This window comes from Bos indicus, chromosome 3 (assembly GCF_029378745.1).
Source record: "Bos indicus isolate NIAB-ARS_2022 breed Sahiwal x Tharparkar chromosome 3, NIAB-ARS_B.indTharparkar_mat_pri_1.0, whole genome shotgun sequence".
Classification (NCBI taxonomy): domain Eukaryota; kingdom Metazoa; phylum Chordata; class Mammalia; order Artiodactyla; family Bovidae; genus Bos; species Bos indicus.
The window spans coordinates 32,000,641-32,016,424 of NC_091762.1; the positions used below are offsets into that span (position 1 = coordinate 32,000,641).

The following is a 15,784-nucleotide window of genomic DNA, read 5'->3' on the forward strand; positions in this document are numbered from 1 at the left end:
ACAGAGTATCTGTATCATTTCTCAAAACTATTTTCAAAAAAGCTATTCCATGGATACTTGTAAGCATGTGTATACAAGTTTCACGTTTACCTTTCTGTAGGAATCTTCTATCGTTGGGTCATATTTTTCAACAAAAATTCCCTGAACAAACTGAACTGTCTAGGAAAAAAAAAAGCAGATAAAAGTTAAGGACTTAGAAGAAAAACCTGCCCGTCTATTAGGTCGTTTAATGTCACAAAGTGGTAAAGATTAAGTGAAATTATGTGAAAACTCTGGGTGAACATGCAAATATAAAGTATCATTGTTTTTCCTTATAAGGACACATTCATAGTTAATAATATATTTATGAAAGGAGGTGGTCATGTTAAAAACGGTCAGCTGACATTACACTGTTAAAATAATTACTATATTAAGTTTTAAAATACAACCAGGATACATATACATAAGGACATGGATTCTCATTCACTAAAATCTGAAAATTTATCAGTGTTTCCTATTACCCACCTTTATGTATCTATAGCAATTTTTATCTCATGCCCTCAAAGGATAGAGGCAAAAGTTATAAATTTTAAAAAGTTTTGAAACATGCTTTCTAATTGTGGGGGGAAAAAAAAGAGGGAATTAAAATTTATTGAGTGTATTAAATTTATAATCACAGTCACATATCATATTCACCCTTTTGCTATTGCTAAGTCACTTCAGTCGTGTCCGACTCTGTGTGACCCCATAGACGGCAGCCCACCAGGCTCCCCCGTCCCTGGGATTCTCCAGGCAAGAACACTGGAGTGGGTTGACATTTCCTTCTCCAATGCATGAAAGTGAGAAGTGAAAGTGAAGTCGCTCAGTCGTGTCCAACTCTTAGCGACCCCATGGACTGCAGCCCACCAGGCTCCTCCATCCATGGGATTTTCCAGGCAAGAGTACTGGAGTGCCAGCTGAGATTCAAATGTCATTCACACTTCAACTAGCCAGTGAAATATTTTATACACTATTTTAGCTTGCACTAAATAGGTCAACTTGAATATGGTCAGCTTCAACTATCTGTAATAGTGGTTCCATCTCCTCAGCTCTCATTTACTCTTCAATCTACCCAGGATGGTTATGACATCATTCCTACTGAAGCTGCTTTGATCACAACAAGCTACCTCTGTGTTATGACTTCTGCACAGTCATGTAAAGGTACTCTTTATATCCAAGTATAAAGATACATTGTTCCATCCTGGATCCTTCAATCCTACCCACTCTTTCAAGGTTGAGAGGTACTCAGAGCACTGTCCTGACTTTTCTCTCTCTAGTCCCTCCCTAGACAACCTCACTAATTCCTATGGATTTCTATTTTTATTCATGGACATATGAAAAAGTGCAAAAGACACAAAAGCATATGTAATGATAATTGAACCTATTTATTACCACTTTTTCCAATTCTATTCCCAAGGAAGTGACTGATATGCTATTTGTAACTTACTGAACCTTGCAGAAATAGTCTCTGTTCTTTTGTAATATCTCCAACTTCCTTTCTTATCTCTATGAAGAAGACTGTGACTATTTTGTTGACAGTTGTAACTTTAGAGTCTGATGTTGTAGAAGCTCAATAAATAATAAATACAGCATGTGTACAAAAAAATGACCTTTATGCTACATAAGCCTGGGGTAGGGTAGGATAGGAATTATTCCACTGGTACCTTTAATGATCAGTTTTCCCCACTAGAAAGTAAATTCCTTAGAAATGAGAATAATTTCTTTCTTTTAAATCACAAACACTAATGTTTGCCATATTATAGATAGTTAATAAATATTTGGTAAATGAAAGAAGAAGAGCCACCATTATAAAAATACACATCCATGGTTACTCAATGAGTCTGGGTCCCCTGGTGAGCCAGATACTAGGCATATAAAAACAATGCCACTTTTTCTCTTTAGTGACTAGAAATTGTAAGGCAAGAAGATATGAACATCCTTTTTGTATTATATTAATTCATTATAGTTAGCTGGCTAACTTACCAGAGCAGACTTCCCCACGCCTCCTGAACCAAGGACCACTAGCTTGTACTCACGCATGATGTGGTCTGTTTAAATACTGATAATCTGAAAGAAAAAAAAAAATCAAAGATTAGTAAACATGCTAAGAATAGCCTAAGAACATACAACTGTTACATAAAATAACATGACATTTTTCATTTTTGTTTGTTTGTTTTTCCTGAAAACTATCCAAAGTTCTGACCAGAGGTCTTCTTTGTTGAAAAAAGGTAATTCATTTGAAATTCCAGAATCCTCGTATTTTTTTGTTTTGTTGTTTAGTCGCTAACTTGTGTCTGACTCTTGTGTGATCCCATGGATGTAGCCTGCCAGGCTCCTCTATCCATGGGATTTCCCAGAGACTGAACCCATGCCTCCTGCACTGGCAGGTAGATTCTTTACCCCTGAGCCACCAGGGCTCTCCCATTCATATTTTAGTACAGAAGTAAGCAAACCAGGGCTTCCCTGGTGACTCAGCTGGTAAAGAATCCGCCTACAATGAGGGAGACCTGGGTTGATTCCCAGGATGGGAAGGTCCCCTGAAGAAGGGAAAGGCTACCCACTCCAGTACTCTTGCCTGGATAATTTCATGGACTGTTTAGTCCACTGGGTCACAAAGAGTTGGACACAACTGAACAACTTTCACTTCACTAAACAAACCCTAGAGTAAAAAAATACTCTCAGTTCAGTTCAGTTGCTCAGTCGTGTACGACTCTTTGCAACCCCATGAACTGCAGCATGCCAGGCTTCCCTGTCCATCACCAACTCCCAGAGTCCATCCAAACCCATGTCCATTGAGTCAGTGATGTCATTCAACCATCTCATCCTCTGTTGTCCCCTTCTCCTCCTGCCCTCAATCTTTCCCAGCATCAGGGTGTTTTCCAATGAGTCAGCTGTTCGCATCAGGTGGCCAAAGTATTGGGGTTTCAGCTTTAACATCAGTCCTTCCAATGAACACCCAGGACTGATCTCCTTTAGGATGGACTGGCTGGATCTCCTTGCAGTCCAAGGACCTCTCAAGAGTCTTCTCCAACACCACAGTTCAAAAGCATCAATTTTTCAGTGCTCAGCTTTCTTTATAGTCCAACACTCACATCCATACATGACCACTGGAAAAACCATAGCCTTGACTAGACGGACCTTTGTTGATAAAGTGATGTCTCTGCTTTTTAATATGTGGTCTAGGTTGGTCATAACTTTCCTTCCAAGGAGTAAGTGTCTTTTAATTTCACATCTGTAATCACCATCTGCAGTGATTTTGGAGCCCAGAAAAATAAAGTCTGACACTGTTTCCCGTCTATTTGCCATGAAGTGATGGGACCAGATGCCATGATCTTCGTTTTCTGAATGTTGAGCTTTAAGCCAACTTTTTCACTCTCCTCTTTCACTTTCAACAAGAGGCTCTTTAGTTCTTCTTCACTTTCTGCCATAAGGGTGGTATCATCTGCATATCTGAGGTTATTGATATTTCTCCCGGCAATCTTGATTCCAGCTTGTGCTTCATCCAGCCCAGCATTTCTCATGATGTATTTGGCATATAAGTTAAATAGGCAGGGTGACAATATACAGCCTTGTTGTACTCCTTTTCCTATTTGGAACCAGTCTGGCGTTCCATGTCCAGTTCTAACTGTTGCTTCCTGACCTGCATACAGATTTCTCAAGAGGCAGATCAGGTGGTCTGGTATTCCCATTTCTTTCAGAATTTTCCAGTTTATTGTGATCCACACAGTTAAAGGCTTTGGCATAGTCAATTAGCAGAAATAGATGTTTTTTTTGGAACTCTCTTGCTTTTTCGATGATCCAGCAGATGTTGGCAATTTGATCTCTGGTTCCTCTTCCTTTTCTAAAACCAGCTTGAACATCAGGAAGTTCACGGTTCACGTATTGCTGAAGCCTGGCTTGGAGAATTTTGAGCATTCCTTTACTAGTGTATGAGATGAGTGCAATTGTGCAGTAGTTTGAGCATTCTTTGGCATTGCCTTTCTTTGGGATTGGAATGAAAACTGACCTTTTCCAGTCCTGTGGCCACTGCTGAGTTTTCCAGATTTGCTGACATATTGACTGCAACACTTTCACATCATCATCTTTTAGGATTTGAAATAGCTCAACTGGAATTCCATCACCTCCACTAGCTTTGTTCATAGTGATGCTTTCTAAAGCCCATTTGACTTCACATTTCAGGATGTCTGGCTCTAGGTGAGTGATCAAACCATGGTGATTATCTGGGTCATGAAGATCTTTTTTGTACAGTTCTGTGTATTCTTGCCACCTTTTCTTAATATCTTCTGCTTCTGTTAGGTCCCTACCATTTCTGTCCTTTATTGAGCCCATCTTTGCATGAAATGTTCCCTTGGTTTGTACAGGAGACAGGCATCAAGACCATCCCAAGAAAAACAAATGCAAAAAAGCAAAATGGCTGTCTGAGGAGGCCTTACAAATAGCTGTGAAAAGAAGAGAAGCAAAAAGCAAGGGAGAAAAGGAAAGATATACACATTGAATGCATCCAAAGAATAGCATGGAGATATGAAAGCCTTCCTCGGTGATCAATGCAAAGAAATAGAGGAAAACAATAGAATGGGAAAGACTAGAGAGCTCTTCAAGAAAGAAAATACTCTACATGCTTCCAAAAAAAGCTTAAAAACAAGCTTCAAAGGATTGAGTCAATCCATAGAAAAAACTGCCTGTCAGGACAAGTCCAAAATTTTTTTAAAGAAGAAAAAAAATTCCACCATTCAATAATATAAAATTTACAATGTCCACAGCATCCAAAAAAATTATTACAGATGACAAAGAAAATATGACCTGAAATTAGGGTGGAATGAGTCAACTGAAACAGTCCCAGAACTGAGACAATGGAATTAGTCCATAAGAACTCTAAAACTGATATGATAAATACGCTCAAGGATTTAAAGGAAAATATAACGAGGAGAGAAATGGTAGACATAAAAAACAACCAAAATGAACTTTCAATGTTCAAAAATAATGTCTGATGCGCTTAACAGTATCTTAAACACTGCAGAAGGAAACTTCAAAGGAACTGAGATAAAGATAGAATAAAGTTGATGATAAGGAGGGTAAAGAGTGGAGAGACAGAGGAGGATGGAGGGAGAAAAGAAAAGGAAGAAGGAAAATAAAAGAAGAAAAAAGAAGAAAACCACTGGACAATATCCAGCTATCAGGTAGGCTAATATGTTTGTAACTGGAATGGGGGGGGGGGGGAATTCGAAAAATAAAACAGATAATAAAATACTTTCAAAATTTGATAAATTATAAATTCATAGATCCAAGAAATTCAATGCATCCTCTCCTTAGTATAAATACAAAGAAAAGAACAATGCATAATAATCAAATTCCTGAAAGTTGTCAAAAAGAGAAAATCACACGAAGCCCAAAGAAAAAGTTTAGATATAGAAGAACAAAGTTATGAAAATATATAGATTTTCTCAAGAAGCTAGGCAAGACAAAAGAAAATACACCTTTCAAATGCTTCAAGAAAAATATGGTCAACCTAGAATGCCAAATACAATGAATACAGCCCTCAAAAATGAAAGTGAAATAAAAAATCCTCTCAGATCCCCAAAAAAGAAAGAAAAACTGAGGAGAGGAAAAATGTTCACCAGCATTCACTTAATATACCATAGGAAAGGAAGGGAACAGGAAGAATGATGTTCAAGGTTCTTACGTTATATTTGTAGTAGTACAGTAATATTATTTGAAGGTAGGTAATTATGTATCAGGCCTTCCTGGTAGCTCAGCTGGTAAAAGAATCTGCCTGCAATGCAGGAGACCGGGGTTCAATCCCTGGGTTGGGACGATCCCCTGGAGAAGGGAACGGTTACCCACCCCCGTATTCTGGCCTGGAGAATTTCATGAAGTGTATGAAGAATTTCCATGGGGTCGGATATGGGTGAGTGACTTTCACTTTCGCTTTCAATTATATGTTAACGATGCATACTGTACATACTAGAGCAATAACAGGGATAGAAGGGCAGGGAAGAAATGGCAACCCACTCCAGTGTTCTTGCCTGGAGAATCCCAGGGACGGTGGAGCCTGGTGGGCTGCCGTCTATGGGGTCACACAGAGTCGGGTACGACTGATGTGACTTAGAAAGCAAGCAAATAAGCCAAGAGCTGAGATAAAATGAAATACTGAACAACACAATTAATTCATCCACAAAACAGCAGGAAAAATACAAGCAAACAAAAAAGCACAGACGAGATGGGAGAAATACAAAACAGGATAGAATTAAAAGGCAACCACATCATTACATTAAATGTAAATCATCTATTCTAATATTCCAACATTCAAATTCAAAGGCAAGATAAAAAAAAGCAAGACCTAATTATATGTTATCCTCAAGAAACAAACAAATACAAGAAAAGTTAAAAGTAACATTTACTAGTGACAAAGTCACAGTTGGCACTAACATTACCACTGTGGTTTGTTGCCTGCATCCAAAATAGAAACAAACACTAAATTTCATTTAGAGGTTGCTGTTACTGTTAAGTCCTCTGACTCTTTGCAACCGCACAGACTGCAGCACGCCACACTTCCCCGTCCTTCGCCATCTCCTGGAGTTTGCTCAGACTCATGTCCACTGAGTCAATGATGCCATCCAATCATCTCATCCTCTGTTGCCCCCTTCTCCTCCTGCCCTCAATCTTTCCCAGCATCAGGGTCTTTTCCAATGAGTTGGCTCTTCACATCAGGTGGCCAAAGTACTGGAGCTCTAGCATCAGTCCTTCCAACGATTATTCAGGGTTGATTTACTAACCTTACTAACATTTAGAGGTTAGTAAAAAATAAAGATGTATCTTTTTTTTTTCTGTACAAGTGCTGGGGACTCTAGATTATGACTCCCTACCTATTCTAAGCAGTTAGCATTTTAGGTTACTCTAGTCAGTGTTCTCAAACATTTTGGTTTCAGATTTCTTTATACTATTTGCTATACTCTTTTTTATATGGGTTCTCAGGAATGGATGCTAGATTTTTTTTCCCAATCTTTTCCTGCATCTATTGGTACTACGTTTTTCTCTTTTTCTTCTACCAATATGTTCACGCTCACCACTTCCGTCCAACAGTACTAAGCTATATACAGGAGGCTCTGTGCGTGTGCTCAGTTGTGTCTGACTCTCTGCCTCCTCCTGGACTGCTGCCTGCCAAGCTCCTCTGTCCATGGCATTTTTCAAGGCAAGAATACTGGAGCAGGTTACCATGCCCTCCTCCACAGGATCTTCCTGATCCAGGGATCAAACTGTGTCTCTTGAGTCTCCTGATTGGCAGGTGGATTCTTTACCACTGTGCTACCTGCAAAGTCCATAGGAGGTTTTAAGCCTATAAGCCTATGCAAAAGGAAGAAATGAAACTTATTTTCACAGGCTGACATGATTCTATATGTACAAAATCCTAAAAGGAATATGCAAAAAAAAAAAAAAGCTACCAGACTAAGAAGTGAATTTAGCAAGGCTTCAGGATAAAAGGTTGATACAAAAAAAGGCAATTATATTTCCATATACTGGAAAAGAACTGGAAATGAAATTTTTTAAATACCATTTATATTAGTATCCAATAAGAAATACTTAGGTAAGTGTAACAAAATGTGTGCAAGACTTCTGTATTAAAACTACAAAATGTGTCTGGTTAAGGACTTAATGATTATAGAGCTATGCCATAAGATATGTCCATATCATTGTTAAGATATCAAGTCTCCTCAAATTGATATACAGATTCAATGTGATCACAATCACAATCTTTTTGTAGAAACTGACAAGATGACTTCATTTATATGAAAATATAAATAAGAATAGCCACCACAGTTTTGGGGAAAAAAAGAAAACATCTTATACTACCTGATTTCAAGACATACTATAAAACTACAATAATAAAGACAGTGTTGTATTAGCCTAAGGACAAACATAGAGCAGTAGAATCAAATCAAGTCCAGAATTAAAACCATGGACATACATTCCATTCATTTTTTACAAAAGGGACTGTGGTACCCATCCTCTCAGATGCTCTCCAGTGATCCTGGCCTCTTGGTAGTCCTGATTTGTGTTGTTCCCTCTCGTATTCATATCCTTGTGTAGTTTCTTCCCACGCTTACTCAAGATTGGTTATGTGACCAACAGAAAATGGCAGACAATATCTGACTTCCAAGATTATCATCTAAAAGGCATTGCTTGGACCATTGTCTCTGGGATCACTCCCTTTGAGGGAAACCACCACCATGTCATGAGGACAATCAGCCATTCTAAGAGGCCTCTGACCCATTTGTCAACTATGTGAGCCAGCCGCCTTTGAAGCCTGTCTTATAGTCAAGCTTTAATTCAGATAATTGTAGCCTCAAGAGACCATAAGCCAGACTCTTCCAGTCAAGCTACTCCCGAATCTCTAATCCTTAGAAAGTGAGGGACAATAAATAATTACTGTTGTTTTAAGACAATAAGGTTTGGGTTCATCTGTTACACAAGAATAGATCATTAATACAGGGGCTAAAAAAACTCAGTGTGTAAAAGTCTTTTCAACAAGTCAAGCTTGGGGGGGGGGGGGGGCGGTGGGGGGGAAGAACTTCAACTCTTGGTGCTCATACTAGCCAAAATCCAGAAACAATACAAGTATACATCAAGAGGTGAATGGGTAAATGGTGGCATATCCAATCAATGGAATACTACTAATAAAAAGAAACTACTGACAGATGCAGTAATGTAGATGAATCTGAAAAACATGCTCAGCAAAATCAGCCAAATATGAGACAGTGAATATTGTATGATTCCACTTACATAAAATTCCAAATACGAAACTCAGTTATAGTGCCAAAAAGCTACGTGGGACCAGTGGTGATAGGGCAGGAGTGATGACCACAAAGGAGCATAAGGGAACTTTTCAGGGTGAAGGAAATGAGCTCTATCTTGATCATGATGGTAGTTACATGGGTATACAGATTTATCGAAACTTACTGAACTGTATATTTAAAATAGGTGCATTTTATTACATGTAAATTATAGCTCAATAGAATTAATTTAGGAAATTCAATGGGAAAGAGGGAAGAAATTTCTCAGACTAACAGTTATATGTGAAAGTCAAAGTATCAGTCATGTCTGACTCTTTGCAACCCCATGGACTGTAGCCCACCAGGCTCCTCTCTCCATGGAATTCTCCAGGCAAGAATACTGGAGTGGGTTGCCATTCCCTTCTCCAGGGGATAATCCCAACCCATGAATTAAACCTGGGTCTCCTGGACTGCAGGCAGATTCTTTACTGTCTGAGTCACCAGGGAAGCCCCCAAACAGTTATATATATATACATACTGTTAGAAACCGAATATGCCCCCTGAAAATTCTTATATTAAAGCTCTCCCCACAATATGATGGTATTAAGAGGTGGGACCTTTGGGAGATAATTAGGATTATATGAGGTCATAAGGGCAGAGCCCTCATGTATGGGATTATACCCTTGAAAGAGGCTGAGAGCTTGCTTCTCTCTGCCCTCTCCCATGTGAGGATACAAGACAACCAAATACAAGCCAGGAAGTGGGTCCTTACCAAACACCTAATCTGCTAGGGCACTGATCTTGGACTTCTCAGCCTCCAGAACAGTGAGAAATAAATCTGTTGTTTAAGCCACACAGACTATGATAATTTGTTATAGTGGCTGGAACAAAGCAACATGGTAAGGATAAATTAGTAGACTATGTAACAGACATGACAGCAAGAATAGCTTTGTTCTGAATCAAATATTTTTAAAATATCTCCCAGGTAACAGGTCTGTTAATATGGACTAGATACCAGGGACAAAAAACAAAAATATCTGTTTCCTTCCTCAAAGAGCTCACAGAGGGGAAAAAAAAAAACACAAAAAACTACAATATAGTTGCAAACAAAGTTACTATAGAGACAAGACTAAAGGGTTGGGGAAGGATGGAGGAACAGAGAAGAGGGGCAGGAGGAGAAGGGGACGACAGAAGATGAGATGGCTGGATGGCATCACTGACTTGATGGACGAGAGTCTGAGTGAACTCTGGGAGTTGGTGATGGACAGGGAGGCCTGGCGTGCTGCGATTCGTGGGGTTGCAAAGAGTCGGACACGACTGAGCGACTGAACTGAACTGAACTGACATAAAAGCTAAGTGAAAAGCTAAAGAGGAATGTTATAGGTATGTAGTGAAGGGCATTCTAAGCAGAGGAAACAGGTGAACAAATACTCCAAACTATTAAATACAGAAGATTCAGGGAATACTGCATAGCTCAGCATGAGTAAAACACAGGGTTTAAAAATAAGGTATGGAAATTGAAGTCAGGTATGGAGACTGGGTTATGCTTACAAAAGCATTTGCCATGTTAAGAGTACTTTTTATCTAGTAAGCAATGAGGAGAAAACAATGATTTTTTTTTAAAAGTAATGTATACACAAATATTATATAATTATAATATAGAAAACTGATACAGTATATAAGGGAGATCAAAGGAAAAGAGAGATCAGAGATAGAATAGCAGGAAGCTACTGTAACAGCTCAGGTGGGAAATGACACAGGCCTGTAGAGTAGCTCTACAGCTGAAGGCGGGCAGTGTTTTTCTGAAGGTAAAACTGACAAGACTCCATAGCTGATTAGAGGTTATTACTGAGGCTTTTATTAAGAGGATTGAAGAACAGTCAGGATAATTCTCAGGTATCTATCTTGGGCAATTTAGGGGGCTGGTGGCACACCTCCTCCAATTAAGATAGGAAATATAAAAGAAGATTTAAAAAGAAAGTTAAATCTTTCTGCCAAAAATTAAGTTTGAGATGCTTACAGGAAAAGCAGGTAAACAACTGACAGACCAAGTCTGGAAGCTCAGTAGAAACCAATAAGGACTTAGGAGTGGGTGTTACAAAAGAGGGTAGTAGTTGAAACCATAGCAGATGAGATCAAACAAGGAGAATTTATTAATTCAGTGAAAACAGAAGAAAGCTAAGAACTGAACTCTGAGAAACAACCACATTTTACTATCTAGATGAATAGGAACCTGAGGAATAAACGAGGTGGGAGATGTTTGTGCTGGATACTAGTAATCCTATTAACTCTTATCTGTACCAAGTAGTCCTTTCATTTCTATGGGGTGCAAAAAAGCTAACTATTAAACACAAGAGACAGATCCCCATATCCCTAACCCCCTTTCCAGGCTCCCAGTGATTCTCAGTCTGGGGATTACTGTCATTTTAATAAGAAGCAAATTCATCATCTCTCTTATCCAAAAATGTGTATCTTTTTAGAGGGAATCCTAATATAGCAAGGCTCATTTATGCTTCCCAAATTGCCTCCTAGGGCAATAGCATTTGGGGAAACGCACTCAGACGTGGCCAAATTATTTTGGGTATTCTATAACAACAAAATATTTGGCCCCCGTTCCTCAACTTGAGGAGCAAGACAGTCAACTTACAAAGTTATTTTTCACGTGTTTTGTAAGCACAGAAAATCGTTTTCTTTACACCAAACAAGTACCATGGATTATAAATGTATACACATATGCACACATGCAAATACAATAATAATATAGCTCAGATAAGGAATCACATACAAATACCAATGAGGAATAATGTAGATGAATATTTTCTTTTTAAAAGGGGTTAGTTCTAACTTATTACTGCCAAGTTAGAAAACCACTACGTTCTTCCAAGCAAATCCCATGCCTTTTTATGGAAATCTCCTGTGCCCTGCACTCCCAACACAGCACCAGAAAATTTCTCACTCTGGTTAAGACTCGCCGACAAATAAGGAGGATAAGAATAAACATTACACTATGCTTACATTTTAAGTCAATCTTGAATCCCTAACACTATGGCCCAAGTTATAATATAACAATTTTTTCATGCTTCAAACTTCAGTAAAACTACTTCTAAATTTCACAAAATAACTTAATGATTTTCCCTGTGATACAAATAGACCTGCTTTTACTGTTTTTAAATATTTAAACTAATTACAAGATGAAATGATTTCTCCTGTACAACTGAAGTTATGAAACAAAATTCATTAAAGGAAATTTAGTTGTGACAAGAAATTTTGGATAAAAAGTGTTTTACATTAAGGAACACTGAAACTTTTTAACAAGCAGTTATACTGTTGGTTATATTTAAATATTTACAGAAGCTGTGAATATTTTAAATCTGACAACTGACCACAAAATACTGGGGATGGGTGGGGATGGTGGTAAGTAATATGGAAATGATGGTAAGACTTAACTTTCTAAAATAAAAAACAACGTTCCTCATAATACATCATAGTGGAAAGTCAATCGTTTCTGTAACATGAAGTCATAGTACTATCCCACTGAGAGATTATCTTCCTTGATACTTTCTCCTCTTGTTTTTCTCAAGACTAGTACTTTGGGGGGAGGATATATATGGGGATAAAATAATCAGACATAATATACTTACAAATGAAGTTTATAAATTAGTCTTCACATTCTAAAACCAGGTAACTCAGCTCAACAGTACTTTCTTACCCCTTACCAAATGAAAGAAGATAAGCTCCTGGAAATAGAAAAGGCAAGCCGGAACTCTCAAAAAGAGTAGACAATTAGTCACTGATTTGAGTAAAATCTGACAAAAGGCAATAAATTCAACAAGCAGCAGAACAAAAGCCAAAGAAAACAGAATTAAGAGGATCTATAAAACACTGTAAAATAAATGTAATATCCTTAAAGAAAACCGTGAAGCTATTAAATCTACATAAAAGACCCTGGAGTGACTTGCCTGGCAGTCCAGTGGTTCAGAATCCGCCTACCAATGCAGAGCACAAGAATTTGATCCCAGGTCTGGGATGATCCCACATGCCTCGAGCAACTACGCCCAGACACAACTACTGAATGTGTGCTCCAGAGCCCTCAAGCCGAAACTATTGAAGCTCACACTCCTACAGCCTGTGCTCCATAACAATGAGAAGCACCCATGCTTGCTGCAACTAGAGAAAGCCCATGCAAAGCAATGAAGACCCAGTGCAGCCAAAAAGTAAATAAATACATTGTAAAAAAAAAAAAAATTAAAAATTAAATTATGCAGAAGTGGTGTTGTATGACTTCTGAAGCTAGAAAGGGTGCGAGAAATTCCTCCTGGATCTCTATTTGAAGTCTGAAGTCATGCCTTTGGGCCCAGAGTTAAAAGGCTGCCCTGAAGTGGCCACTTTGGAAAAACCATAGAGATGGACAGAGCTGCCAGAGGAGCCCCAGCTGTGAGACCTATCAACAAAGAAGATAATTCCAGACAGCCACCATTTGACTGCATCACTCAGAGGAGAGACCTTGGGCCAGATCTTCCTAGATGAGTCATTCCCTAATTCCATACTCAAGAAACTATGGACGATAATAAATGGTTACTGTCTTGAAGTGAAAGCCGCTCCATCCTGTCTCTTTGTGATCCCGTGGACTAGAATTCTCTAGGCCTGAATACTGGAGTGGGGAGCCTTTCCCTTCTCCAGGGGATCTTCCCAAGCCAGGAATCAAACCCAGGTCAGATTCTTTACCAGCTGAGCCACAGGGAAGGCCATTGAATACCGGAGTGGGTAGCCTGTCCCTTCTCCAGTGGATCTTCCCAATAAAGGAATCAAACCAGGGTCTCCTACATTGCAGGTGGATTCTTGACCAACTGAGCTATCCGGGAAGCCTGGTTACTGTCTTAAGCCACAATAATTTGAATGGTTTGACTACTAAAAACAGGAGGTAGAAAGGAAAAAACAAAAGAACAAAGAACAGACGGACAAACTGAAAATAATGGATAACCTAAATATCATTAATTACATGAGTACATATTCAATAGGAAAAATGAAAATTAAAATGCAAAACAAAACATATATATAGCAAAAGTTAACAGAACCAAAGGGAAAACTAGTCAAACAAAAAATCAGGATTAGATTTTAACAAATTCAATAACTGAGAGAAAAGGAAGACAAAGTCAGTAAGGATATATTAAGGATTTGACCAAATAATGAATCAACTTAATTCAGATGACATATATAAAACACCACACCCCAAACCCAGCAACTGCAAATTACACATTTTTCTAAATTGCATATGGATCATTTATTAGAACAGACAATACTGGGCCATAAATCAGGTTTAAACAAATTTCAAAGGACTGAAATCATACAAAGTGTACATTCTGACCATAATGCAATTAAATTAGGAACCAATACAAAAATATAATTATATAATCTCCAAATGTTTTTAAGTTAACACAATCCTAAATAATATACAGGTCAAAGAAGAAATCAGATGGAAAGTAAAGGATCAGAGCTAAATGATAATAAAAATATATATCAGCAAAAATTATAGCTAAGTATTTGATTATCACTGTAAAATAAGTACAAAAATCTGAAAATAAAACTGTGATTATCTCAACCTTTTAGTTTGGGAGAAGACAGAAAGGAAGGCATGTTAAAAGTCTTTCTCTTCTTGGGAAGAGCATAAAGATACTGAGCCTCTCTTTTTCCATATACTGAAAAAATATAAATAAAGCATGAAAAATATAATATCAATAACTAAATCACATATAACTTAAAAATCACTAGAGGAAAAACAAGCACAGAAAACTTGACCAGTGCCAGAATCACAAAGTGAAAACTAAACAACACAAAAGAAAGGTAAAGAAAAGAGTATAGGAATAAGACAAAATAAATCAGTAATCCCAATAAAAAGAAATCCTAAATCCTAATTCTGCAAACCACAAATGATACAACTTTATTCTATGCAGATTATGATGACAAACTTAGAAAACAATACACTTTTCTTGCATGTAGCAAATCTTCTAGCATGCTATATTACTAGCTGGCTTTGTCTTTTCTTGTTAAATACTGAATTCAGTATTTTAGCAATACTGAATTCAGTATTTAACAACAGAATGCCTGAACTACAGTAAGCGTTTCTTTTGTGGCAATTCACTCTAAAAACATCTCTAGATACAGTCATCTGTTCCTTTGAACTCTATACTCACTAAACAGAGTACATTCCATTTCTGGATAATTTTACATTGCTGTTTCTCTGTAGTGGCTACTTGTTGGGCCCCTGCCTCTGATGCTAAACATTATAAAGAGAACTCTCCCAGGCTATGCTCCTTCAAATATTTGAGGACAGCTATTTCCCCAACCATAACCTCTTTTTCAATAAGCAGTCCTATTCCTTTTTCAAATGATGGTTTCAAAATCTGTATTCATTCTGTTTCCTCTGCAAAAGTTTTAGGTCTTCAGTTTAGTTCAGTTCAGTCACTCAGTCGTCTCCGACTCTTTGTGACCCCATGAACTGCAGCATGCCAGGCCTCCCTGTCCATCACCAACTCTCGGAGTTCACTCAAACTCATGCCAATCGAGTCGGTGATGCCATCCAGCCATCTCATCCTCTGTCATCTCCTTCTCCTCCTGCCCCCAATCCCTGCCAGCATTAGAGTCTTTTCCAATGAGTCAACTCTTCGCATGAGGTGGCCAAAGTACTGGAGTTTCAGCTTTAGCATCAGTCCTTCCAATGAACACCCAGGACTGATATCTCCTTTAGAATGGACTGGTTGGATCTCCTTGCAGTCCAAGGAACTCTCAAGAGTCTTCTCCAACACCACAGCTCAAAAGCATCAATTCTTCGGCACTCAGCTTTCTTCACAGTCCGACTCTCACATCCATACATGACCACTGGAAAAACCATAGCCTTGACTAGACGAACCTTTGTTGGCAAAGTAATGTCTCTGCTTTTCAATATACTATCTAGGTTGGTCATAAATTTCCTTACAAGGAGTGTCTCTTAATTTCATGGC

The 15,784-nt window shown here is 38.3% G+C and overlaps 1 protein-coding gene across 2 annotated transcripts in view; it reads right to left on the reverse strand.

Moving 5' to 3' along the window:
* The window catches only part of RAP1A (RAP1A, member of RAS oncogene family), an 83,452-nt gene that overhangs the window by 16,568 nt on the left and 51,100 nt on the right, over window positions 1-15,784 (reverse strand). For both annotated transcript variants that reach the window (XM_019956833.2, XM_070785920.1), the window contains exons 2-3: window positions 2,002-2,085; window positions 91-159 (exon numbers count right to left, since the gene is read on the reverse strand). In XM_019956833.2, coding sequence (XP_019812392.1) covers window positions 91-159; window positions 2,002-2,058 — 126 coding nt within the window. In that variant the 5' untranslated portion in view covers window positions 2,059-2,085. The remainder of the gene's footprint in view (window positions 1-90; window positions 160-2,001; window positions 2,086-15,784) is intronic.